This window comes from Hoplias malabaricus, chromosome 9, assembly GCF_029633855.1.
Source record: "Hoplias malabaricus isolate fHopMal1 chromosome 9, fHopMal1.hap1, whole genome shotgun sequence".
In the NCBI taxonomy this organism is placed as follows: domain Eukaryota; kingdom Metazoa; phylum Chordata; class Actinopteri; order Characiformes; family Erythrinidae; genus Hoplias; species Hoplias malabaricus.
In genome coordinates, this window is record NC_089808.1 from 4,592,685 (window position 1) to 4,619,849 (window position 27,165).

Sequence of the window (27,165 nt, forward strand, 5' to 3'; positions counted from 1 at the left end):
CTGCCCTGCAGAGTTTCAGCGATTCCCTGCCACAAACTCACTTGATACAGGTCATCGAGTAAGCTTTTAGAAAGCGTGTTTCTCTTCAGACGTGTTTCTCTTCAGACTGTTGTTCGTACCTATGAAACTATCCCAGGTTACACTCTTAAAATAAAGACAGCTAAATGGCTCTTGGTTTGGGATTAGGGTTCTTGTAAAAATCCTCGTATTGTTATAGAATTGTTCTTCTCAAGTTCTTCAGAAATGGTTCTTTAAAGAAGTATCCATTGAAAGGTTTTTTTAAGGAGTCCAAAATGGTTCTTCTATAGCATTCCTCTGGAGGGAGAGGGAAAAAAATCCTTTTACGGCAGCTTCCAGGAAACGTCCATAGAAATGTGGGGGCTCTCTGGCCAAGGATCTGTGGCTCTCATATTTAGGAGCAACGTTCCAAATGATCAGAGAAATTCATCCACTTTCAAACAAGTGCAGAAAATATTCCCAAAGCCCTGTTCTCACATTAAGTAATTTTATTCTTGCATTTATTTACATTTTATCGTGATAAATTTGCCCAGAAAGAACGATGCAGAATTGTCTTTTGAGATTTGTTTTCTGCAGTTTTCCTCTGTTGGATTTTACTGGGTGGGACTAAATTTGGTTTATGTGACTTTAGGAGTTAGTAATGTGATGCTGTGTTATTTAAATTAGTTTGTGGAGCATTTACAACTGAGTAAATACGTACACATATATAACACACGTTTTTAGAAACTCAAAAACGACTAGACAGGGCTTTAAATGTTCATGGCTTGGACGTCCAAAGCTAGAAAACCTTTTGCACTTTGCAATGGTTCCTCACACTGGCGCATCTCATTCCCTAAAATGGATCTTTAAAGAAGCAGTGTTCTTTAAGGAGCCAAAAATGGAACCAAATGGGTCCAAGGAGTGCCTTTGTTTTGAAGAGTGTAAGTGTAATTATTTAGGAGACATCTGAAGCATTGCAGGGCAGTTGGTCTTCAGCGCTGGGGTTGAGAACTCCTGCTTTAGGAAACGGTTTTCTTTACCCCCAGGTCCCCGTCCTTTCTCTCTATCCTGGTGTAGGGCTCAAAGGCGGACGAACCGCAGCCGTAGCTGGAGGTCAGTTCGTGATGAGCTCCGCTCAGGAGGGGCACGGAAAACAGTGAGGGCGGAGGAACCCCCAGGCGAGGCGAGGGAGGCGTGCCTCCCAGAGAAGAGAGAGAGAGGCCAAAGGCCCCTCCCCCACCGGCCACTGCCCCTGGAGGAGTGCTGCTGCTGCTGAGGCTGGGCGAGGGGGAGGTCACCGAGGGGCTGCCCAGCAAAGAGCCGTTACCAGGGTGCGGAGGGGCCAGGAGAGGGTTGGGAGGAGGTGCGGGAACAGACAACAGACGGCCCTGCTCCAGCAAGCGAAGAATGTTACAGGTTGCCAAAGACTCTGAGGCTGAGGATGAGCGCTTATCCGAGTCCTTTGTCTGGTCCTTTTTCTGCTTGGTGCGCCGGTTCTGGAACCACACTTTCACCTGTGGAAATGAGGAAGGCATGATTGAAAATCGAAAGGAAAAGGCAGACATTATATACTGAGGAACCAGTAGATTTATTACATACTAAATGCTTTATCAGAATCAGAAAATCATATGTAAACAACAGACTAAAGTTTTTCAAAAGTTCATACAATTAACCAGGATCTTTTTTAACAAGTCACACAGAGTACTGTATTTATTGTTATATGTCACTGTATATAATCACTGCAAAGTATTTTTATAACCACACAGTACAACAGAACCCAGCCACATGGATTCACACATACTTTATTTCACAGAACATGCTTTAACCACTGTGTGTGTGACAGTGTGGGGCCTGCAGGTCATGAACAGGGCTGAACCCTAAACACTATCTTTAATTAAAGCTGTGTGATTGTAACATATAGCATGTTTCTGAGGTCACTGGGGTCATCCATGCTCAGAAACCGAAGAATCAGAACCATGAAAAATGCATCTCATCCTGACCGAGTTTCTGCCCATGGCCTCCTGCCACGTTTAACGCTGGGGGCCATGGAGCTGCAGCCAAGGCAGTTACACACACACAAACACACTCTGTATACGGATACATGGATCTCATAGGTCTGTTCACTAAGAACAATTGTCAAATGCAGAACAGAATTTTTTAGACCCAATATGTAATAAAAACTGAAAATAACTGAACAAATATGTTATAAACATAAAGAAATGTGCAATAGGGTTTGGCAAGATTCATAAAATAATATGCACTAAACACAGCGTATGGGTTATATATTATAAAATATTACAATATATATGAAGATAACATACAAGCTCGTCCATGTACCAATTTAGTTCATAGAGCGGTACCCTCACTGCCTTTCTATGAACCTCAAAGACCGTCCACTGCTGGACTTAGAGTAGCATACTGTACATAACAGTGTAGTGCACCAGGGCATGCAGGAAAACCACCAGTGGGCATGACATTTTATACCTTTACTCTGGTGCATAATGTCAGTAGGTGTCGAGCCAAACTAAACCCATTGCCCTGTATTTTTAGACTGAATCTATTCAAAAAATCAACAGAGAGCAGTAAACCAGGGATAGTGCAATGGAGCGTGAATGACTGACATTCTATGCATTTATTGCTAAATTATGCCTTCCCTGAGTAGCCCACTGACTTTAACCCTCGAGAGCACAGACAAAGCCCACCATATGAACAATACAAACACCAACCACATGAGCCAAAGCATGGAGTCATGTAACTTTAGGGCCTGGTGTGTGTGTGTGTGTGTGTGTGTGTATAGTGACAGAGGGACATTACCTAATGATGCCATAGATGTATATTTTGATTTTATGTATCGTGGTTCTGTGGTCCCACAGTTATTTTCAGCACTGCAGTGTCTTGACATGGTGGTGGTGTGTTAGTGTATGTCCTGGTATGAGCAGATTAGTGCAGTTCTGCTGGAGATTTTAAATGCAGTGCCCACTCTGTTAAACACTCTCCAGTGGTCCACCTTGTAGAGGTAAATTCAGAGACAGTAGCACATCTGTTGCTGCAGAGTTTGTGTTGGTTGTCCTCTAGTTCTTTATCAGCGGTTGGCGGACTGTACTCAGTCCAGCAGTGACAACGAGGGCTTTAAAAACTTTAGTAGCACTGCTGTGTCTGATCCACCAGTACCAGTGCAACATACATTAACACTTCACCACCATGTTGGTGTCACCGAAGTGCTGAGTATGATCCACCACCAAAATCATACTGGCTCTGTGGTGAAATGGGGATAAGAATGTATGCAGAGAAACAGGTGGAATACAGCCTGTAGTTGTAGAACTACAAAGTGCTCTAGTATGGTCAGTGGAGATGATAAAATGGACAATAAATGTAGATACAAGGTAGGCGTTCCTAATTACGTTGTCATTCAGTATTAACATACCATTACCTTAAACCACACCCATTAATTTCCAATGACCACCATATAAGGAAGCACTCAGACTGAGATATCACAGCAAAGGCCTTCAAAATGCTAAAGAAATGCACAAGAAAACAATGGTTCTGAGCAGAAATAGACATTTTATTAAAGTGCATTCATATCTATTGTTCATCCACTATTTTGTAATCCATATATCATTTTTATCCTCACTTTACGGAACTTTTAGCGAGGCATTAGGCAGATTACACCACACAAGTTTTATACACCTTAGAAAATAAGATTTAGTAAGCTATTCATCTAAGCAATAACAGTTTATTTGTTCAAACAAAAACTAATATTAGAATATAATCAAATAACATTATTACAGTAAGTAGTGGTGTTCTATAGGTGAATGCTTTGCAAGAGCTCCTTCAAAGGATTTCATTTTGTACGAGGCAAGCTTTCAGGGGCCTGAGGCGCACACACTCTTGCAGTACGTCAAATATAACATAGTTTAAAATTCCTGGGATGATGCTTGGATGATTGAGGGCTTAAAAATTCCAGTCTTAAATGTGTCCAAGGAGCCAAGCACCTGAACAGGTTTGGGATTAGCACAGGATCTGCTCTTTTTAAAGATGGCTCTAAAATGTTGCACAAATCGGAAATAATGGATTTTGATATTTAACAGCTAGCAGTCAACCGATTAATCAGTCTGACGATTCATTGGGATAATTATTGCCTGGTAAGACTCTGACCGCCTTGTGCAGAAGCGCCCAGCAGGTCCATTGTCCTTACTCAAGAAGAATTAGTTGACAACATAAAATGTTCTTATCACAGAGTTGTCAAAACCAACTTCTACATTCAACCTTTCTTTGTGGGGAGTGCTGTGAGTAGAAGCGTTTTTTATAATTAATTAAAACTTAAATGTATCACTGAAAAAGAAAAGATATATTTGTTTTACTGTGTAACACCAGAAATCACTATAATGTACATAATGTAAGTTTTCTTATAAGAAATAAGATTTCTAGTAAATCTGAATGAATAAAAAATGTCTAGTCTTTTTCCCAACAGATTATTACACGATTGACCCCTAAAATAATTTTGGCACTGTTTGTTTTGTATTTTTTTAATATAATTTCAGGTTCTCAAACAGAACTTAAATAATTAAAAAAAAAAAAAACTGAAGATAAATGAACGTGTTGACCTAAGTGTCTATGTCAGTTTAAGTAATGATACTTTCTGAAAATTGAAGATATCTTGTGTTAAATTACAGTAAGACAAACAGTGCAGACAATAACAGCAGTATTTTTTGTCTAATTTATAATAATAATGACAATAATAACTGGTATTATTGTGATTGTATTACTGTTATTATTTAAATATTATTAAATATATAGTTGCCTAATAATAATAATAATAATACATTGTGTTATTGCCATTATATCGGCCGTCTGTAACCCTGCTGTGTAAAAATCAGCAAGTACCTCATAACCGTCAACCACTATTAGCAAAAGCTAACTAGGGAGTGTTCACTCTCAGCTAATAAACCTTTATCTTTTCCAAAGACGCTAAGTGCTCCTTGTAGAGCTCTGTCTGTTAAATTAAGCAGCAGCGGAATATCAGCCATTTACACAAGTGGATATCAGACCTAAACTCGTTTATATAATCCGCTTTTGAAAGTATGAAATTTACCAAATGAGTTACAAAAATTAGCAAACAATTGCCCTTTAGCTTCTGGACGCTGCTCGGAATAACAGGCTGTATGAAAGAGGACCGTTGGGAAAATGTCGTTACATTATTTATTTTTTGTATTTTTGGTAGATTATTTAGTTGGTAAATTTTATTTAAAATGTCGTTATTTTAATAAAACCTCAAACATATCAGACGACACTATGTCTTTCAGATATTGCGTACATTTTAGGCGTTTTTAGGAGGGGCTGTACATGTTGTTCGTACCTACAAACATTTTAATGAATCCGAATATTTACGAAAAACGTGTTTTAGAAACGATTTACGCGCACATTCGTTCAGCTCGTGTTTCATGAATGAGGCCCGATGTGTGTAAGGAAGAGGCCGCTCAGACAGTGCGGAGGGAAGCTGTATTAAGAAACGAGAGGACACACAGGCTGAGGCAGTGAGATCATGGCTCTAGCTCGGCCATTAGAGTGTGGATAATGAGATTGTTAGTGATCCCTCTGAGCATGCTGACGCCACACTCTTCATCTAAACACACACATATTCACTGAGTGTTTGTGTGTCTGTGTGAGAGACAGAGAGAGGGAATGCCTCGCTGCTTTGCAAGATTTAGTCTTTCACACTGCTCTCAACACACTAACACAGGAAAATGAGCTGATTAGTGAACAATAAATTATGACATTAGGTCCTTATAAACTTTAATAACACAGTCCCTTAAAGGAGCAATGGCAGAGTGAACATTCCATCCCTCATTCTTAATATGAAATATTATATTCTCCTTGTAATTACCAAATAATGTTGTCTACCAGATAAAGGCTTCACTTTTGAAGACTGTGGATCTCAAATATTTCAAATGTCCTTCCATTTTAAGGCTATAAACCCAAGGCTATGGGTCTGAAAGGATGTGTAGCAACTACATCCAACCACTACCAAAACATGCACATGAATTGCATATTTTGTCCATTAATTATGTTCTGCTTATGTACAATAACTTCCTGTTTGTGCTTAAAAATTTAAAATTAAACCATTCAACTTCATTCATTTGATATACACTCCACCTGTGAAGCTCAACTTAAATTAGAATATCTAACAGACCCGCCCCTCCTTCCTAACCATCCATGTCTCTCAGTGGGTGGAGTGTAGCACAACCGTTCATATCACAGAGCCAGGCGCGAGGGTAAACTCCATGGTTTGGAGACGGGGAACAAAACGAGGATGAAAAAGAGGAGGAGAGGAAAGAAGAAAGCAAATCTCCTGCATCATACATCTACACTATTGGAATGAAATCCGCTTTAATGGGATCCAGGGTTCAGCGGTGGGGCAGAGATTACATAGAGAGATCTGCGTGACCTGGATTTGCTCTCTCTTTCTCTCTTTCGCTCTCTCTCTCTCTCTCTCTCTCCTGCTGCAGCAGCAGTACACACTTCACCATGTGCACTCTGTTAGAGCTTGCTGTTCATTCTGCTTTTCCACGGCTTGCTGACTGCACTTGAGTCCTTCATTCAGTGTTGCATTTCTACACAATGTCTTCTGTGATTTGCTTTCCACGGGAACACACACATGATTCCCACAAGAAATCTAATGAGAAGGTTTTAACGATCAGAGCATGTTACAGTTTACGTTGGTGGTTTTCCACTAGTCCTCTGGTGATACCTTGGTTGTACAATCGGTATCGAGAGAGATAATACGATGGAGCCTGAAGAAATAGGTTCTAATTGTCGAGGAAGAGCCATAGCTCTTGTTCTTTGGTGTCCAGTCTTAAATGAAAAGAGACATTTGTGAAAAGTATAGTTTATGGCTGAATAATGAATGAATTAATTTATTTATTTTACAAGAAAATGCATTTCCAGCATATACACGATCACAGTAAAAGCTCTGCTAAATGCCATGAATGTAAACAGTTGATGATATAACTCACATTCTGTTGAAGTTTAACAAAAAGTTCATAAAAGTACTTTATCTACAGACATTCTCTATGTTTTTTTTTATTTTTTATTTTCCATGGTTCTTGGGATAACTACATGAAATCAATTCGATACATGTGTTTGGCCTTAGAGGAGAAGTGGATAACTAATAACTGGAGAAATCTAATCTTTTAAAGTGACACAACGGGAGAAAATCCACAGCAAGAGAAGCACCTGCTGCTGACCTTTCAATGACCCCATGCAAAGGCTAACGCGCTAACGCACCCTGCTCAGCAGCCTGTTGATCCTATACATGTGATAACAGCCGGCTGTGCGGAACACAATGATGCATTCTGGTTATTAGGTGACCGCTTCGTGACCTCCACCATTCTGAAGAGGCCTGAGGTCAGGGACAGACTCCATTCGCCGTTCTCAAGGACAGGCTACTTCAGATTTTCCACCTCGCCTTTATCTAGGACCCAGGTGTGATGACATTGTGGCCAATCAGTTGCACAAATTGTTCAATTAAGTGGCAAGGCAATGGGCATCTGCTGGATTCAAGAGCGCTGGGCAAAGCATAAACGCTTCCCATCTTTTATAGCAATATCAATGTATGCATATGAAATGGCCTACGCTGAACACGGCTATAATACAAAGTGCACTTGGAGGTGAATGCAGTCATTTGGCGTGTTAAAGTCTGAGTCAGCCTACATAATCTTTTAGTGCGCTCCATATTTTATGAGGAGGCCTCTGTAACGTAACATCCCTCACCATGTCACACAGCGAGAACAGCAGTCACTGAATGTGTGCGATTGTCAAAGATGAGTCCGCCTCTCTGGGAGGGGCTGTTCACCTCTGCTTCCAAAGAGGAGCTAGATGCTGTGTGACTTTTGTTAGAACCCAGGAGAGCTCACAGGGGCACGCTGCATGAACAAAATACTTTAAAGTTCCTGTTTGACTTCTATATTTGACACTGAGGCATGGGAAGAGAAAACTAGTGCAAATCATAGCGTTTGACACATTTAAGGGAGCTGATGCATAATCAATTAAACCTGAGCGATTGGGTGGAAGACGAGTTGACCCAGCATGTATTTATGTGGTCGGCGTGAAGTGCCTGACCCTACTTCAGATCCATTCTCCATCAGTTCTACTTTAAAATCAACCCTATCTCTCCTCCATCATTTTCTCACTCCCTTCACTATCGCTGCCCACCAGATCTTCCATCCTCACACTCCTCGTCCTCCTGCTTGTTTTACCTGCTCACCTGCCTGCCCTCTTGACCTCATAACAGCCTGATCCATGGCCCTGGTGCTTGGCATTCCTGCAGCACATGGTAAAGCCAGCCAAGGGTCAGCCGTGTCTTATCAAATCGCTGGTAGATATGGCCCCATAATCCGGCTAAGCACAGAAGCACTTGGACTATTATTAGTGTTTTGCCCCCACCTCTAGCAAAAGTGCTCTGCCCTGGTGCCTAAGGTGTTGTGGTTCAGATAAGGCAATTAGGCTTGCGGTCCATGAGCTGAGACTGAGAGAATGGTGCTTCGGCTTGAGCTACCGTGCCGGCACTAGTCGCTTCGACAGCATAAACTCCTAAAAATCCTTGCTCTGGGATCAAACCATGAAGGATAAATATTCGTATACATAACATTAACATACCCCAGCTGTCCCAGAATAACCTCATGTCTAAGAAAAGGTAAGATTAAAGATGACGATGTTCAAAAGATGTAAAAAGTAAAAATTGTGTTTAAAAAGTAACTATTAAACATTTCACTATTTAACATTTGTTCCACAGAATTATTATTTCTACACATTATTGTATATATCCATCTAAAAGAACACTTAAAAATGCTCTGGAATTTACCAAATAAACCACTGCCAAATGTCCACTGAGCCTCCTCTTATTTAAATGAGTAGTGGAGCGTTGGAATAATGAGCGAGTCTTAAATCTAATGTGTATTACACTAGAGAATGTACCTTCTGGATGTAGCAGGTCTCTGTGCTGCCTGATCCAATCAGATAACTGTATTACGCGCAGTCCAGCCAGTGACACCAGCAGCCCACACCAACACACAATACTCTTACACTGATCTAAGAGCAGGGTTCTGTTACAATAAAGGGATCTGAACAGGAGGATTTGAGCATAGCACTCACACAATGAGCCAGACTTTCCCAAAGGTAAAGGATGCACAACACTTCAACACAGCCGGATCGCAGCAGGTAGTGTCGCAGTCACACAGGAGGTTGTGGGCTAAAGTCCCACTCTGGGTGACTGTCTGTGAGGAGTGTGGTGTGTTCTCCCTGTGTCTGCGTGGGTTTCCTCCGGGTGACTGTCTGTGAGGAGTGTGGTGTGTTCTCCCTGTGTCTGCGTGGGTTTCCTCCGGGTGACTGTCTGTGAGGAGTGTGGTGTGTTCTCCCTGTGTCTGAATGGGTTTCCTCCGGGTGACTGTCTGTGAGGAGTGTGGTGTGTTCTCCCTGTGTCTGCGTGGGTTTCCTCCGGGTGACTATCTGTGCGGAGTGTGGTGTGTTCTCTCTGTGTCTGCGTGGGTTTCCTCCGGGTGACTGTCTGTGAGGAGTGTGGTGTGTTCTCCCTGTGTCTGCGTGGGTTTCCTAGAGGTGACTGTCTGTGCGGAGTGTGGTGTGTTCTCTCTGTGTCTGCGTGGGTTTCCTCCAGGTGACTGTCTGTGAGGAGTGTAGTGTGTTCTCTCTGTGTCTGCGTGGGTTTCCTCCGGGTGACTGTCTGTGCGGAGTGTGGTGTGTTCTCTCTGTGTCTGCATGGGTTTCCTCCGGGTGACTGTCTGTGAGGAGTGTGGTGTGTTCTCTCTGTGTCTGCGTGGGTTTCCTCCGGGTGACTGTCTGTGAGGAGTGTGGTGTGTGGTGTGTTCTCCCTGTGTCTGTGTGGGTTTCTTCCGGGTTTCCTCCCACAGTCCAAAAACACACGTTGGTAGGTGGATTGACGTCTCAAACGTGTCTCTGTGTGTGAGTGAATGAGTGTGTGTGTTGCCCTGTGAAGGACTGGCGCCCCCTCCATGGTGTATTCCCGCCTTGCGCCCAATGATTCCAGGTAGGCTCTGGACCCACTGCGACCCTGAACTGGATAAGGGTTACAGATAATGAATGAATTCCTATGTATGATTGTTGATATGTTCTTTTTACAGAAAAAAAACGTTATGAAATGAGACAGAAGTGATGTGACCAAACTGAATGCATGATATATTATTTTTATGTATTTATATATTATTTTGAAAAAACCTAAGTGCATCTTTTTTAAATGTCAGTGCCATTTTCTTACTTTTAAAGTCATTTTAGAGGCATTTTTCTGCTTATACCGTATGCTGAAGATCATAATAACTGTGGCCTTGGAGGTCTGTTGAAGAGGATTGACCCCAAGCTTTGCATGTGTCCAGTCAAAATATTTTCTCAGTACATTCCATGCACTGCAATATTTTATTTTTCTCTGATCAACTATGAATATAGTGGATTTTTTTTAATTTAACATTCCACAGAATATTTCACACAACACTAAAGCTTAACTATTTAACTGCTGGTAATATCCACCATCTTCTCAGAAAAGATTGTTAAATAAACATATTATAGCCTCTATATCTCTATTAAAACTCTAGATAGTTAAGTGTTGTATCTCTGTATGAATTAAGTAGAAAATATGGTGAAAACTGCAAGTTGGTTTGCTTGAGAAATAAAAGTTTTAAACACTGTAAATTTGAAAGGGTTTGTTCCAGACTTTTCTACTTTCCCATTATCTACACTTTGAAGTGGGCTTTGTACAAAAAGAAAAAAAAAATCAATCAATGCCATATTGAATTCTCCAGAAAGTAACATCTCTGAAAATTCATTAAAAAACTAAACGCTGGGTTCAAGATACAAGAAAGATTCTTGTGATACGTCAGTCAACTTTTCTCTCCGCTGGCCTCTGCATTAGCCTTCACTTATCTCCAGTCTGGGCACACAATCATCTCTCTCTCTCTCCCCTTTGGCTCTGTCTCAGTCTCTCTTTGTCTCCGTCTCCATGCAGCGAGCTTCTCAGCGTTCAGACGTTACGTTACAGTACGGTTAGCTCTGTCTGTCTGAGAGATGTGGACGGTTCAACACATTAGAAGCTTTCATTTTCTGACCTGTCATGGTGTGGAGACTGGCGCTGGAGACGTGACGTTACCATTGTACCACTCTTCTATACATCATACAGTCCTCTGCAGGAATGTGTGGATACCTTTGGTAAAGGCTCTTTTTAATGATTTATTTTTAACTGAAAATAAGTTAACGATTCATTTACGAAGAACATGTTTAATTTTCCTGATTTTAACAAACAAAAATAATTAAATACAAACTATTTAAAGCAACAAAACAAGCACAGACTGCTTTTGTATTTTATTTGATTACTATTCACTTTATTATTATTTTAAACTGATTGTAAAACTATTATATAATTACATTTCACTTTCCGCTGAATTTTTGATACGAGGTCATCACATTTTAAGCGAGCATTACAATTATCCAGCATTCAGACATTAGGCTGTGCGTTGTTATTTAAACAGTTTTCAGTTCCTTTGTTTTGAAACAATTTGGTCAAAATACCACAAGGATCAAACACCACAACACTTTCCTTGTCCGGTCTAAACAGCCCTGTTCACAATGACCAGTTGTAGCCCATAATAAGAATGAACACAGGAGAAATGCTTGTTATCACTTACACTTTGTTCTCTTTATTCTCTGTTATTGCTCACTTCACATTTAAACCACGCTATTACATGTGAACGCATATGGGGTATGTTTTAACTTTGTGTTTCCCATAAACGTTGGCTCAGAGTTGATTGGAGAGACTCAGACAAGAAGATATGCTTCATTTGACATACATTTAATGTGTTACAGTGGCCATTGTATCTTATCTCTGCCACACACTGTATACTTTACATCTACCAGGTACTAACTGTGTAGTGCAGGTGAAGTTATGCAAGTTTTTACTCCAAGGATCATCAGCACATTCTGTGGTTTAGATGGCTTCAGTTCAACCCTGTGCCGAGTCGACCGAGGCCGGAGTGAGAGAGGGGTCACCAGGAGGGCATTAGCCTCAGAGAGGAACTTATGTTTCAAAACAAAACTGTTCTCTATCATTTTAATACATCAACTGCTGATGACTTATTTTTATGGCGTTACCAGGGCACACAGGCTCTGGGTGGTGTGCCAACTTGTGTCGAAGCTAGACTTTACCAGTTTTAAGAGGCTTTCATTAAACAACACAGCATGGGTGCACTCCCCTGTCTATAAACACAGTCTGTACTTATCTGGGCGAATATCTGCTAGCAGAGCAGACCCCAATAAACCGCCATTACCTTTATTACCTTTATCAAGAGGCCATTTTTACCACGGGAAAAAATTCCAAGGGAACGTCTGAAGGTTAAAGAAAACTTGAAATCTAATGTTTATCTAAAATCTAAAGTGTTATACAAGTTTTTTGAGATCACATATCACCTCATATGCCATATTTGTGATCATATATCATTTCAGTTTCAACATGTTACACCTCTAAATAACATATAAAATACATAAAAACAAAAAGGCCAAGATGTGGGAAAGATCCATTTAAAACGCATGGCGTGACATTCTTTAAAAAATGGGATTCAATAAAATCCATGTGTATTTTCTGTGAGAAGAAGTCACTCTATAAAGAGCCTGGACTGTGGTTTCTGCGCTGTTTAACGTGTTGTTTTTCTAACAGCCCAACACCGAACAATCCAATCCTTACAGAGTAAACACAATTCATATGGGACTTTTATTTTTTTAATAAACAAACTGTACAAACCCATATGCGCTGCCATAACCCAATCCAAACAACAGCACTCGTGTCCTTCAGGCTGGACATAAATGCAAAGACTTCCAAGGACACAATATCTCTGCCTCTCCACTGCACCGACGGAGATTTAATAAACACAAATAATTCCATTGCTTGTGAAACAGATAAAAATGTCTTTCAGAGGTCAAATATTACATTCCAAAATAATACAAAGGCAGATCAAAATACACAACTGCAGCTCAAGGTGACTGAGGTTTGGCTGGATTTAAAACAAACAAACAAACAAATAACAAAGGCCAAGCAAACATTTGGACCGCTTTGCATTGTTAAAGACAAATTTAAAACCAAAAACATGTCAGTGATTTCTGTCTCCTGTTCTTTTCTCTTTTTTTTTTAACTGTGTTCCTGGATTAAAGCTTTTTAAGCAGCCCTTCGACCATTAAATCCATGGCTTTATCATGGGTGGACTGCAAACAACAATGGAATGATACAATGAAACAGACAAGCACTCAAAGCCTCATACACAAAGACCACACACACACACACACACACACACACAACAGACACACACAACAGAGACACACACACACAACAGACATCAGATACACACACAACAGACATCAGACACACACACACACACACACACACACAACAGATACATCAGACACACACACATCAGACACACACACACACAACAGACACACAACAGACACACACACACACAACAGACACACAACAGACACACACACACACAACAGACACACAACAGACACACACAAGACACACAACAGACACACACACACACAACAGACACACACACACACACACACACAACAGACACACACACACACACAACAGACACACACAACAGACACACACAACAGACACACACACACACACACACACACACAACAGACACACACACACACACACACACACACACAACAGACACACACACACACACACACACACACACAACAGACACACACAACAGACACACACAACAGACACAACAGACACACACACACACAACAGACACACACACACACACACACAACAGACACACACACACACACACACAACAGACACACACACACACACACAACAGACACACACAACAGACACACACAACAGACACACACAACAGACACACGCACAACAGACACACGCACAACAGACATAAGTGTAAAATAAAAAAAGAAGAAGAAGAAGAAGTTATTGAATGTGTGTGAGCCACTCCAGAGCTCAGACTTCACCAATAATGAATATGTTTGGGATTAGTAGCATTCTGTGACTCAGAAAACACAACCAACTTCTAACTCTGAGGTTTGGAGGTTAGTATTATGTCCTCAGCAGGTTTCATTAATAAAATAAAGAAGAGACTGTAATACTGGCAAAAACAATAATACATTTGGATATTTTCTATTCATATGTTTGGCTTTATTTTCAAGTATAAATGATATTATTATTAAGGGCGGCACGGTGGCGCAGCAGGTAGTGTCGCAGTCACACAGCTCCAGGGGCCTGGAGGTTGTGGGTTCGATTCCCGCTCCGGGTGACTGTCTGTGAGGAGTTGGTGTGTTCTCCCCGTGTCCGCGTGGGTTTCCTCCGGGTGCTCCGGTTTCCTCCCACAGTCCAAAAACACACGTTGCAGGTGGATTGGCGACTCGAAAGTATCCGTAGGTATGAGTGTGTGAGTGAATGTGTCTGTGTTGCCCTGTGAAGGACTGGCGTCCCCTCCAGGGTGTATTCCCGCCTTGCGCCCGATGATTCCAGGTAGGCTCTGGACCCCCCGCAACCCTAAATTGGATAAGCGGTTACAGATAATGGATGGATGGATGGATGATATTATTACCATCACAGATTGTGTGCACTGTAGGAAACGATGAGTTCTAACATAGTTCTCCGTGTTAGAGTTTGATATTCTACATTTAACTTTCACAACACAAACCTGTCACTAACATCCACCTGAGAGTGAACACAGCTTTAAGGGAATTCCTTTACAGTGCTGTATACCACTTTGTTTAGTACATAGCAGGTGTGTCCACGCTCCAGGACGCATTGCTCTTTTGAGGTTTTACTGTAGAAAGTAGAGTGTAATGCATCAAACACTGATCAGAGAAAGTATCTTTTTGTTATTTATATCAAGGAATATTCTATTTGATTGTTTTGTTTTGTAGATGCTGTATTCTCTACTGTATCTCTATATTGTGTGTGTTCTGTATGAGTGGGTGAGTGGGTCTGGATCAGTTTTACTCTGCCTTCAGGACAACAGGTGGTTGGAACGAGAAAAAAAAAGACATTTCAGTGGAGTTCCACTGTTGTAGTTCTCACAGAACAATCATTCATTAGTTGCATGATGTCCTTCAGTTCAGCAGAAGCAGGTGAATGAATGCTTGTTGCCACAATATTAAATGTTTTGCATGGACAGTTTCAAATAATATAAAAACTGTTGGATCATTAAAGAAGGATTCCAGCATTTTGGAAACACCCTGGAGGGGGCGCCAGTCCTTCACAGGGCGACACACACTCACACATTCACTCACACACTCACTTTTGCCTGTAAATTCATTCATTATCTGTAACCATTATCAACTGGGCGCAAGGCGGGAATACACCCTGGAGGGGGCGCCAGTCCTTCACAGGGCGACACACACTCACACATTCACTCACACACTCACTTTTGTCTGTAAATTCATTCATTATCTGTAACCCTTATCGACTGGGTGCAAGGCGGGAATACACCCTGGAGGGGGTGCCAGTCCTTCACAGGGTGACACACACTCACACATTTACTCACTTTTGCCTGTAAATTAATTCATTATCTGTAACCATTATCAACTGGGCGCAAGGCGGGAATACACCCTGGAGGGGGCGCCAGTTCTTCACAGGGCGACACACACTCACACATTCACTCACTTTTGTCTGTAAATTCATTCATTATCTGTAACCATTATCAACTGGGTGCAAGGCGGGAATACACCCTGGAGGGGGCGCCAGTCCTTCACAGGGTGACACACACACACACATTCACTCACATGCTCACCTAAAAGTATCTGTAAATTAAATTTGAAAAATATCAGTTCATTCTTTCATAGAAAGAGCAGATTTTCAGGTGGAGGACTTGGTTGTAATCCACAGCCTAGAAGTTTTCACTGAATCTTTGGCAAGTAACTTGAACTAGTTGTTTGTTTTATTTTTGGTCTTTTTTCTCTCTCTTTTGGGATGTTCCAGAGTTTGTAAAGTTCAGTACCACTTCACAAGGACATCTCTGATGAGATTTAAGACCTTTATTGTAAATGTAAATGTGCATTAGCAGTTATTCATTTCAAAACTCCTGTCACATATTTCAAATGTTTCTTTGTGGAATTCGATGAACAATCATTGGAGCACGTTTGAGGTTTGAAAACGCGGGGTTTCTGTTCTTGTCTTTTACACAGAAACAGCAGAATGTTGCTGTATAATGTTTGACAACACACTACAGAAGCAAACGCTGGTGAAGTTGAAAAATGCTCAAGTGTTCCCCTAATGCTCATAAATCCTTTTCATGGAAGGATCTTATTTAATGATGGGAAAGAAAAGGTTGGCAGAGCACTCACAAATTCTTTTCTATTAACGACAAACAAAGCGGATCTCGACCAATAAAGAGTCATAGACTAGTACTAATCTGACTATATAATGACTCATGTTGATTTGTTATCCTTTCCAGGGAAATCTCTGCAATTTCAACCTTTCATGTTCTGTGCTTCAAAGCCAAAGAAGCATAACTAAAGCGTGACTAATTTAAAAGAATATACCTTAGAATGTCACCTCCTTCAGCATAAAAGCAACTAAACGGAAGTGCCCTATTAACCTGATGGATCTGTTCATCAAAATCAGCACAGCTCATAATCTTTATAATCATTTTAAACACCTTCTCGTACACAGACAATAGCATGTGATCCTATCCTACGCTCCATAACAAGCTCAGTTTAGCAGACTGGACTGTTTAATGACAACTGCTCAATACTCAGCCTGTGGCCCGTGTTTCCCGCTGTGTTACACTGGAGCAGGGAGCCACCTGCTGGGGATGGACCACGGGAAGAACCCTATTCTGGAGATATATTTCTTCATTAATATCCCAGACTAAGCATCTACATGTATCTTCTGTGAGTCTAATGAGCCCCCATCACTCAGGAGAGGGTAGGGGTGAACTGCATTAAACACATTCACTTGTGGGAGGGGGGGGCTCTAAAATCTAGGCATGTCTGAAAGCAAGTTCTAGAAGCATGCTTTGCCAGTCCACACAGAGTTAATCTCATTAGGCTCCACGGTCATCCTTTTCCATGAATGCAAACACATGCAGGACTACCATCTTCTCAGCGTATTTATCCCGGCTTCATTGGCTTCACTCCTGGATTCTAGGAACATCTGAAACAGGGCTGGGCTAATCTTATTTTTACAGGGAGTGGAGTTGGAGGTTAGGATGTTCCCAAACTCATTCATCTCCCTCACACCTGTGCCAAAGGCTTTGTGTCTGGAGGCTAGGTGCTTAAGTCTCTCGAAGAATCCTCAGCTATGCCCAGGGTCCAATTGTTGTCACAAAAAATAAAGATAAAATTATTTTAATGGGGAAAAACTATGAAAAAAAAGGACAAAGAGAGTCTTATCAAGTATTACATTCATAGTTCTGTCAAAATACATTAAGAGGCGCTCACAGCCATGTTTGCGGTAATTCAGAGCGTGTAAAACACGCACACTTAGGGCCAGGGGTCGGCCATGTTTTCTAGCGAGCGTCCAGAAAACCAGCTGACCCGAACGACCCACAGCGAATGAAGAGAAATTCCTGGAGTCTTTCATCATCAATCTGTTCGTGTTTTGTCAGTGTTTACAGGGGCATTATCCTCCTTTGATCGATGCTATCAGCCCTGTTTGTTATGAATCGTTTCTCCGAGCGTTTCTTTGACTTTTCGGAACTTGGAAGATTTACCTCAGAGCCGCGCTTCACTGCGCACGCGCCGCTTCCGCCTGCTTCCGCTGAATAGACGAGGTTCAGAGCAACTTCTCACAGAGCCAGAGTTCCCCCTCAGAGCGAACACACACAGACAACGCGAGGCAGCGCTGAGCGAAAAGCGCCACGCGCGCGCACACACACACACACACCGGCTAATGAAGAACACTTTAGAGGAGCGTCAAATATGGTCAGATACGCAAAGGAGACTACAGCGACTACAGAATCTCTGTAGATGAGTTATTACTTCGACTTTAAATGAGACTTTATCAGTGTAAATTCATTGACAACGAAATTAATGAAAAAGGTGTCAAGGACATGTATCGAATATAGTCACGAAAGCTTTTATTCGGACCTAGCCATGAAAAATCTCAATCACGTTAGCCGTTCATGGGTTATTTATTCTGAGTGTTCCGGAGGAAAACAAGGGGGAAACAACGGAAATATTTTGTGATGAAAATGTTCGAGGATTTCACATTTGGAATTAAAACAAATGTCGTCATAATGCTCCTCCTAAACAATCCAGACTGTGTTTACTAAATTAAGAGACACCCATTCCCAGAGAGAGAGAGAGAGAGAGAGAGAGAGAGAGAGAGAGAGAGATGTCACGACCGGTGAATAAAAATGAGGCTGAATATTAGCGTAGCACTTACTTGCTGTCTAAAAACACATGTAGATTTTAAAAGCCATTTCATCAAATTGAAAATGCAAATGCTCTCCAGATTCGCCGCTCTTTTTATGCTGTAGTATGTGAGGAACGTCCCCTGAAGCTCGTCTCAAATGAAGCACTTTAAAGAACTTTAATTCCGCCTGTTAGCAGAAAAGACCGCATGTTTCTAATAGGAATGCTTTCAGGACGTGTTGGGAGAAATGAAATATTTGCACGGGACCTTGGAGCGTAAAATCTGCGGTGCCATCCCACGAAGCTCATATAAATAGATAAAATCAATCACAAAAATCAAAAAGCCAATCTTCACATTTTTGTGCGGTAAGAATTCTTTTGCGTGACCGTTAAAAACGCTCCAGAATGTTTTGCAATCCAGTAACAAGGAAGGCGTTTATTTCAAGGTCTAACATTCAACAAAAATGTAATTTATTTGAGTCTGTGCAACACTTTTTCCCCCATGAACATTCTGTACTAACTTTTAAAAGCTGAGGAACGAAACACTTAAACTACGCGTTAAAAGTCCTCAAAGGAATGGGCTTTGAGATCTTGCTACAGACGTAAATAATGTTTTTTTTTAATATATATATCGCCTTTCATACAACCAACCCCACGGAATGTTGTTTTAGCCAAATAAATATTTATTTAGCCAGTTAGTGAGTTAGTTAGTTAGTTATTTAGTTAGTTAGTTAGTCTACAATTAAGGGACTATTAACAGAAACTTCAAGTCAACTGTTCCCAATAAAAATGAGCTCTGAGACATTTCTATTGGGCAGTACTCAACTGTGGACTTCAATTATCTGTCGACATTAGAAATACTTCTTTGCTGTACGTCCTCCAAAAGTCAAGGGGCAGAAAAGCTTCAAACAACTTTACACTCGTTTTCGTTTCTTACGAGTTGAAATAAATAACGAAAAAAAGGTCAGTTAAACTGTCCGAAAGTGGGCGTTTAAAAGTAGTTTAAAATGTATTTTCAGTCTGTCCATTTACTTTATTATAATTTATTTATTTTTAGTAGTAGTAGCTTTTTAGTAATTATCATTTCAAATAATTATTCCATGTTATACGTCGCAAAAGCACAAACACGTCAAAACGTCGTTCAGCACAAAACATTGATTTACGTTTCTGCTCTTCGTGTTTAAACTTGCTAAACTTGTAAAATCAACTTTTACTGCAGACACTTTTTACATATTTACTGTAACAATGCATATACATGTTTTTCCCAAAGTCTTCAGGATTGAAGTCATTTTTATAATTTCTATTTGTTTTTCACACAATTACACGTCGAATTTGCCAATGTTACGTCAGCACGGTTACTGTTAGAGTGTTAATTTAACACCGGTATACTGGCTTATCTGCGGGAGATGTGGTTAAGCGCTGACACTGCTTTATGATATTTTAATTTAATGTAGGGAAATAGCTTTTTATTATGCAGCAACTTCCCTAGTAAGCAATTACAATTACAATTTTTAAAAATTCAGCGAATATTCAGCACTCAGGACAGCGACCGTAGCTACATTTTAAGATTCCAAAAGTAAAGCACTGGGAAAATTTATTGAAATGTAGAAAGAAAGACGTGTCTCAAACTTTTCTCTAGACCTATCAGAATGAGTTCAGGACGCTGGCGATTTCTAGCAGCGCCACCATTAGGTAAAGAGCTCCCACACTAGAACTGGAATAAAATGTTGAAAAAAAAACAAGCACGGAATTCCGGTTTGTTGACGGAAAATTCAATTTTAGGCGACTGCGGACGGTAATGAAACATGTTTTAAGTGGTTGAAAAGGCGTTGATTTAAAGTTTTATTCTGTGCGGATTCAGTCATGGAGCTAAGTGACAAACGATTTATCTCAGAATGTGTGCGGCTCTTTTTAACTCTTTACACCACTTCGGAAGCATACTGCAGAATAAATTACTGATTGCTGGAATCGTCGGAAGAGCTCACAAAACTTCTCTCAACTTTTTATTGTATTCGTATCATCGTATAATTTGTTAGTATTAATAATTCAGTTCTCAGTGCCATTTGGCATGGATCCAAGATGATCCAAGTTCAGTTTAGGAAAACATTAGGCGTGTTATTCTCATTGCGCTGTCCTGAGAACAGAGGTTTTCTCTCTCAGTGAGAATAAGTAAGAACTACAAAGAGCATTAAAGTTGATAAACACGCTGTAAATTCATAGTTCAATAAAAACGTATGACCAAGATTATGTTTATATTTTACTCCGTATTCAGACACCCACGGGGCTAGCTTTGGAAACCACTGGTTCATTTAAGTTTTATAAGTTTTAAAAGTAAACTCAATGTGCTACAGACTGCAGTGAACAAAGGCCATTGAGGTGACAATTAAAACCGGAAATGAACATTCGAAAGCTTTTTTCCTTTTCTTATTTTTAGCCAAGAAATGATTCAGCGCAGCACTAACGCCTCCGAGTGAACACGAATCCCGAGGTTTGCCTCAGTGCCATCGCTGTGATTCCAGTCACTCTTCTGCCCATAGTTTCTCTCTTTGTTTATAAACTTCCTTCCTGCGTTTTTTTCCCGCTGCTAATTGCTAAATGTTCTAATCGCTTTCCTCATCTTCATGTCTCTTCTACGACTGCACACACACCTTTAGCCAATTTTGGAACTGTAGCCTAAGAAGGCAACGTCCTCAGCTGGGAATATTCCAGTGGAAACCTCCATTAGACCCACTTCAGACAACACTTTCACACTTTTTCTCTCGGTCTCACGGAGCTTCTTCAAATCTCCATCCAACTGTTTCCATCTACTCGACTTTTCCTCACACCTCTGCTTTCCCTGACACCTGCTTCTTAAATTTTACATTATTTATACGGATAGTGTCTGCTATTTTTATTTATTGATGCTTGAAAAGTAATACTGTCATTAATATGTCTATCAAATAATGCATACCGTTGTCAATTATTGAAGAATTCGACCTTTATCCGTATAATCACAGCGCATACATTTACGCCCGGTCTTAAAACTAATGCCCACGGGATACGGCATATATTTATTATAGCGGTTTTTTTCTAACACTTATTAGTGATGTAAAGTAATCGTGTGCAGATCTTTGTGTTCCAAATGTTTTTAAAAGTGAACCCATTCCTTAAAAGAAACACATTCTGCAACTGCGAGAACACGGCTTCCATTTTTAAAATGAATCACTGAAAAGAACAAAATCCGTGTATGTGCTGTAGCTTTTACGTAGGATTTGTTTTAACTGAATCATTTTCACTTACGAAAGCAGCAACACAAGACATTTGCGCAGGGGTGACCTAACTTTTGCGTGCAATTAAAACTATTGTGAATTCTCGCGTAAAAAATATTACCGCATGTGGATTCAGCGAAAATAGACCGACATTCCCCCACTTTCAGGGACCGATACACCGAGCCCATTTATGAGCTGCTTATGTGATCCATCAGCAAATCAACTGCATGCAACATAAAGAGGGCTGAACCGGTACAGAACTGAGAATGTGGCTTCAGTCTCAACTCTAAACTGCTCCTCTCTATCGCTCTGAGCGCTCTCGGGGGTTTAAAACGAGTCTGACTCACTTCAGCTCAAACCTTGTGGATAGTTTTCAGAGGAGCTCCAGCGTTTTCATCGTTTTATCTGCTCCCAAAAAAAGCTCTCTTCCACCAACACAGCGGTGCACAAAGACTGAGTCTGTCACCGTTAATGTCATTAAATACACGCTGAATACAAAACCAGAAAAAGGACATGAAACGGTAAAGAAAAGCAAAAACATAAAAAGCGGAGCACAACAGGAAATGAGGATGATGACGACATGATAAAAAAAACAGCAATAACAAAAGGAAAAAGAGAATAAAGGGGAACAAATGTCCTAAAACAGAGTAAGAAACCAAAGCAAAAAATTCGAACGTAGAAGAAAACGTGTTGCTGTAGTTTTGTGGCAAAGGAACCAAAAGATATTGTAGTGTAAACATTTCATTTTTCAAAAAGAAAATCGATGCAATGTAAAACCAAACATCATCAGAAGCTGTCCTTCCTCTAAGTCCTCTCTCCCCCTCCCTCTGTCCTTCCACCTTTCCCTCCCTCCCTCTCTCTCTCTCTCTCTCTCACCTGAGTCTCGGAGAGGTTGAGCTGTTTCGCCAGTTCTGTCCTCTCTCTGCCCACCACGTACTGACAGCGCTGGAACTCCAGCTCGAGCCTGTACAGCTGCTCCGCGGTGAAAGAGGTGCGCGTGCGCTTCGGCCGGTCCAAGTCCAGACCTTTAGGCAACACGATCTCACGAATAGTGCCTTTAGCATCTGCACAAAGGATAGAACACATTTCAGAAAAACGACCCAAATCTGATTTCATTCACAATCTCAGCAACAGTTAAATACAACATTTCTGTCAAATTCGTTCAAACTTCTGCAAAAAACAATCCATGGAGATGTAGCTCGTGACCTGCGGCTAAATGTATTAAAGTCTACTGCCACGCCTCAAGTCGAACAATGGTCGTCCAATTTAAACACAATAGAAAATACACATATAACGAACGTATAAAAAAAGTACAAACGCAATATTAAATTAAAATAATCCCGAGGCACAAACAAGTAAATCTGACGTTGCCTCAAATTCTACACGGAAGGGGAAAAAAATAAAAAAAACATAACGTGGAAAAACAACTCATGCTCGCAGCTTAAAGTCTGTATTAAATTTTCATTTCGTCTAAAGATTTTTCTCGAGTTGTCTATTAACACATCACATGTGTGTTTTCATTTATTCATAAGGATAAGAGTCTCAGCTGGAATTTGAAAGACAACTTACAGAAGGCAGTTTACAGTAAACGTTCGGTATTAGCTTTTTTTAAAATGAGAAAAATAAAAGTATCGGTCTAAAATTTGACAGTATTTTTACTGGACAAAAGCGCAGCGGCTGAGATGGTTAGCTGCAGTCTACATGCGGTTTAAACACATAAAAGCATTTTATTTTATTATTCACGCATGCGCCGTGCGTTCGTTTACGCCACAGCTATCAGAAAACTCTCCTAATGCAAATAAACTTAGTTTGAAACGGACCATAACACGCATATTCCAAGCTATAACAACTACACGAGTTAATTACATATTAATTCAACAGTGCCATGTGATTGGCGTTGATTTGTTTTACCAGCCGTTTACCATTGGCTGCCAGTAGATGTATTTGATTAATATTTATGTGAATGTGACCAGTTTATTACTGCACCACGTTTTCGATAAATGTCGTAAACTTGCAATTCACGCCCGTTTTCTAAACAATTTACGACTAAACTATTCATAACAAAACCAGCTATATTTTGTGGCGGCCTCTTCAAACGTAGGCGAGAGCTCCACCTCTCTGCAGGGTTCGCGTTTTCCGCTCCCACAACTTTAATATTACAGTTTATTTGTTCTTTCACTTATATTCAGCGTTTTTCGGGATTGTTTTTGTTTAAGTCTCTTTCTGTGCTGTGTTGCTGTTTTAAACGGGCTGTGACGTAGACGCACTGACCCCTGGGTAACCCCGGTTTAGCGATGAGCTTTAAAAACACAAACACACACACACACACATACACACACGCACACACTGCCGGTTCGGAGGAAGCTGATGAATACAGAGACAGCAACAGCTCGGAAGTCAAAAACCGACTGAAATGCCCCCAACACGAACAGAGTAATATACAGCCTTCTGCCCCTAGACTTCACCCAACAACAGCAACCAGAGCAAATCACCCCACTGCTGATTTAAAACTCACACTTTTAGACCTACCACTAAACATCAGCTGAAGAAAAGCTAAAGGGATGACAGGGCATTGTTTTTTTAACACAACGTAGTGAGGTTTTGTTTGTTTTGCCTGCATTATTATTATTATTATCGCTATTATTATTATTATTATTATTATTATTATTATTATTAGATGTCGTGTTGTGTTTAAACGTAAACACAAAGCTCACTATTCGACATTAAATAACACCATTTTATTTTCTAAAAGAACAAAACGTATTTACAGTGTTGATTATGCGTCTACAATAACGATTAAATCACACACAATACGATTTAACTCGGTCAATGTTCGTTAAAAGTAACGCGAATGTAACACGGAACTTTGTGCTTTAATCGAACAGCGATTCCACGGAGTAGGTGTTTTTACACATTCACCAACCCTTCTTTGTGTAGAATGTGCTGTGGACTTCATCACTGATATGAACCTATACTTCTATCGGCCCTGTTACTAAACAGAACATTCCAGAACATTTCAGGGTTGTGTTTTCTTTACTTATTTCCCCTGTGAATCTCTAAAGATCAAATGAATTTGCAGAATGCCACATATTCCCTTTACCACATTTGAATGTAACAGTGTGGCACTGCATCTGCTCAAAGCAATAAAATACTCATCTAACAAAAATACATTTATTCTTGTCAAATAATTCATAAAAACGCCGCTCAACAGAATAACAGCTGCTGGGAGCTAGACGTTTTTATTTATTTTTTCTTCTGCATATTATTATTATTATTTTGTGGTTCATTTAAACACACACACACACACACACACACACTGCTGATAAGCTCATATGTCTAGTAGTGATTGTTTGCTAACTTTCTGCTCGACCAATCCTTCCACATTTAGCTCCATTCCAAAATGCATTTTCCTCCACATTTCCTCAGCTTTTCTGTTATTTTCTGCAATAATTCGTCATACGCTTCCAGTTATGGCTCATACCCGCAGTATATTATTCACAGCTCATAGATTGTCTATTAACATCCAACTGTACACGAAATGAACAAGAAGAATTTAAATACGCATTGAGATACGTAATAAAATTAGAAATCTGAGTTTTAACGTTACAGTACCCGTGGAAAGTCATACTTCACTATTGCAGCATGAATCCAAGTAGAAACATGTATGTGACTACAATAAAATTACACAAGTAAAATAATCCTAACTCTAACACACACACTACAATATACACATAATACTAAACTACATATACGTACATTATACAACTGCACGTGCCGTCATTAATACTGCATGTAATAACATTATTATTACACACAAAAATAAAGCTACACGTAATAACTTTAAAAGTATATTAAAATACATGTAAATTGTAGCTTTGAATTTACTTGAATTTAGCAAATGAGTCCAACAGCTCCACGCGGGGAAGAACACACCAGAATTCATACCAATATTAGGTCAAATTTATTCATATTCACGTAGAACCAATGTTTCCATTGGAATCAAGAACGTTCAAAGCCTCTTTTAATGTATCATAAGCAACGTTATTTTATCACGTTTTGACGAAAGGAAGCCTGCAAACATTTTATCACGATTTTGAAGTTTCAATGAAGATCTCGTCAGTTTCTTAGACAGAATATTATTTTTTATTATTGCTATTATTATTTACAGCCACCACCTGACACTTTCTCATGCCTCTGCCCTTCACACTGCTCTGTAAAACGTAAAAGAAAAAAATATATGATTTCATAACTCATATAAATAGATGACTGAAACAGACAATTGATTATGCTATCAAGTACACATTTATATATATAAATACACACACACACACACACACACACACACACATATATATATATATATATAATATTATTATTATTTTTTTAAGATACAGGGAAAAAGAAAAATTATAATGTAAATTACTGTACTGTAGCAAAAATTTGGGTGTTTCAGGTCAAACCACATACTTTCTGGAGTTCCTAAAAGTAGCAAATAAACAGCAGCTGGCTTCTGTCGAATTACGTACTTTTAAAAAAAAAAACAATGTAACGAACGAAGCGTGTTGTTTGACCAAAACCACTAAAACTTCGCGCAGTAAATCAGCTCTAAGGCTGAGCGGACTATTTCGTGCACTCTTACCTCGGACCAGGATCCTCCGGCAGTAGTCAGGATCCACCCCGAGCACTCGGTCGTGTGTGTCCTCGCTGGAGGAGGTGGGAGTGGAGGCGGAGGTTCCTGGCGGGGTGTCTGCGGAGCTCTGAGCCGGGGAGCGACACACTGAACTCGGCGCACAGTGCCTCCTCTCTTCCGCCACTCCATCCCCCATAGTCGTGGCTTGGTCAAACATGGAACTAACTGCTTGCTGTGTGATTTTTTTTCTTCTTCTTCTTCTTCTTCTTTCAAATATCAGGGGATTCCCAAGTTATTTCAATGAAAACTGACTTTCTGAGTACCAACAGAAAAAAATAAACAATAAATAACGAAAGGGAGGGAACTAGTCCAGTCAGTTTTGGACAGAACGCAGCGCTAGAGTCCAGGTCGTCCCCGAGGCTCTGGACATGTCCGCGGTTCAGCCTCTCCTCCTCCTCACAGATGTCAAACAAAACGATGGCAAACAGGTGCAGGTGGAAGGGGGTGTCCAAACTATCGACAAACCCAGTGATACTCCTCAGCTACAAGCACGCGCATACAGCGTATACACACAGTGCATACGACAACAACAAAAAAACATGCATCGCCTATTGTAGGCTACAGACTGAGTTTTCCAGGCACTGGGAGGTGCTTCACTGCTTAACCACGTAAGAGGAAGGACGACGGTGCTGGCTCCAGTCTTTCCAGACAACAAACACGGGTTTAACGGAGCTTCCCTCAGTCTTTCTGCAATTTATTTTGCTTTTGGTTCGTTTTTGTTTCAAAAATGATCGTCACCCCACTGCAGTTCTCTCAGCGACGCAGCAGCTCTACAACCCTCCACTGTGAGCACTGGACTGATTTCAGAGGGAA

General features: G+C 40.5%; 1 protein-coding gene across 1 annotated transcript; it reads right to left on the minus strand.

The window, feature by feature from the left end:
* Positions 1 to 521: 521 nt before the first annotated feature.
* vax2 (ventral anterior homeobox 2) lies at positions 522 to 27,165 on the minus strand. The gene is made up of 3 exons (XM_066680428.1): positions 26,302 to 27,165; positions 22,539 to 22,726; positions 522 to 1,511 (listed from the first exon to the last, which is right to left on the minus strand). The coding sequence occupies exons 1-3, from the start codon at positions 26,507 to 26,509 to the stop codon at positions 1,017 to 1,019; spliced, it is 891 nt and encodes a 296-aa protein (XP_066536525.1). The 5' UTR covers positions 26,510 to 27,165; the 3' UTR covers positions 522 to 1,016.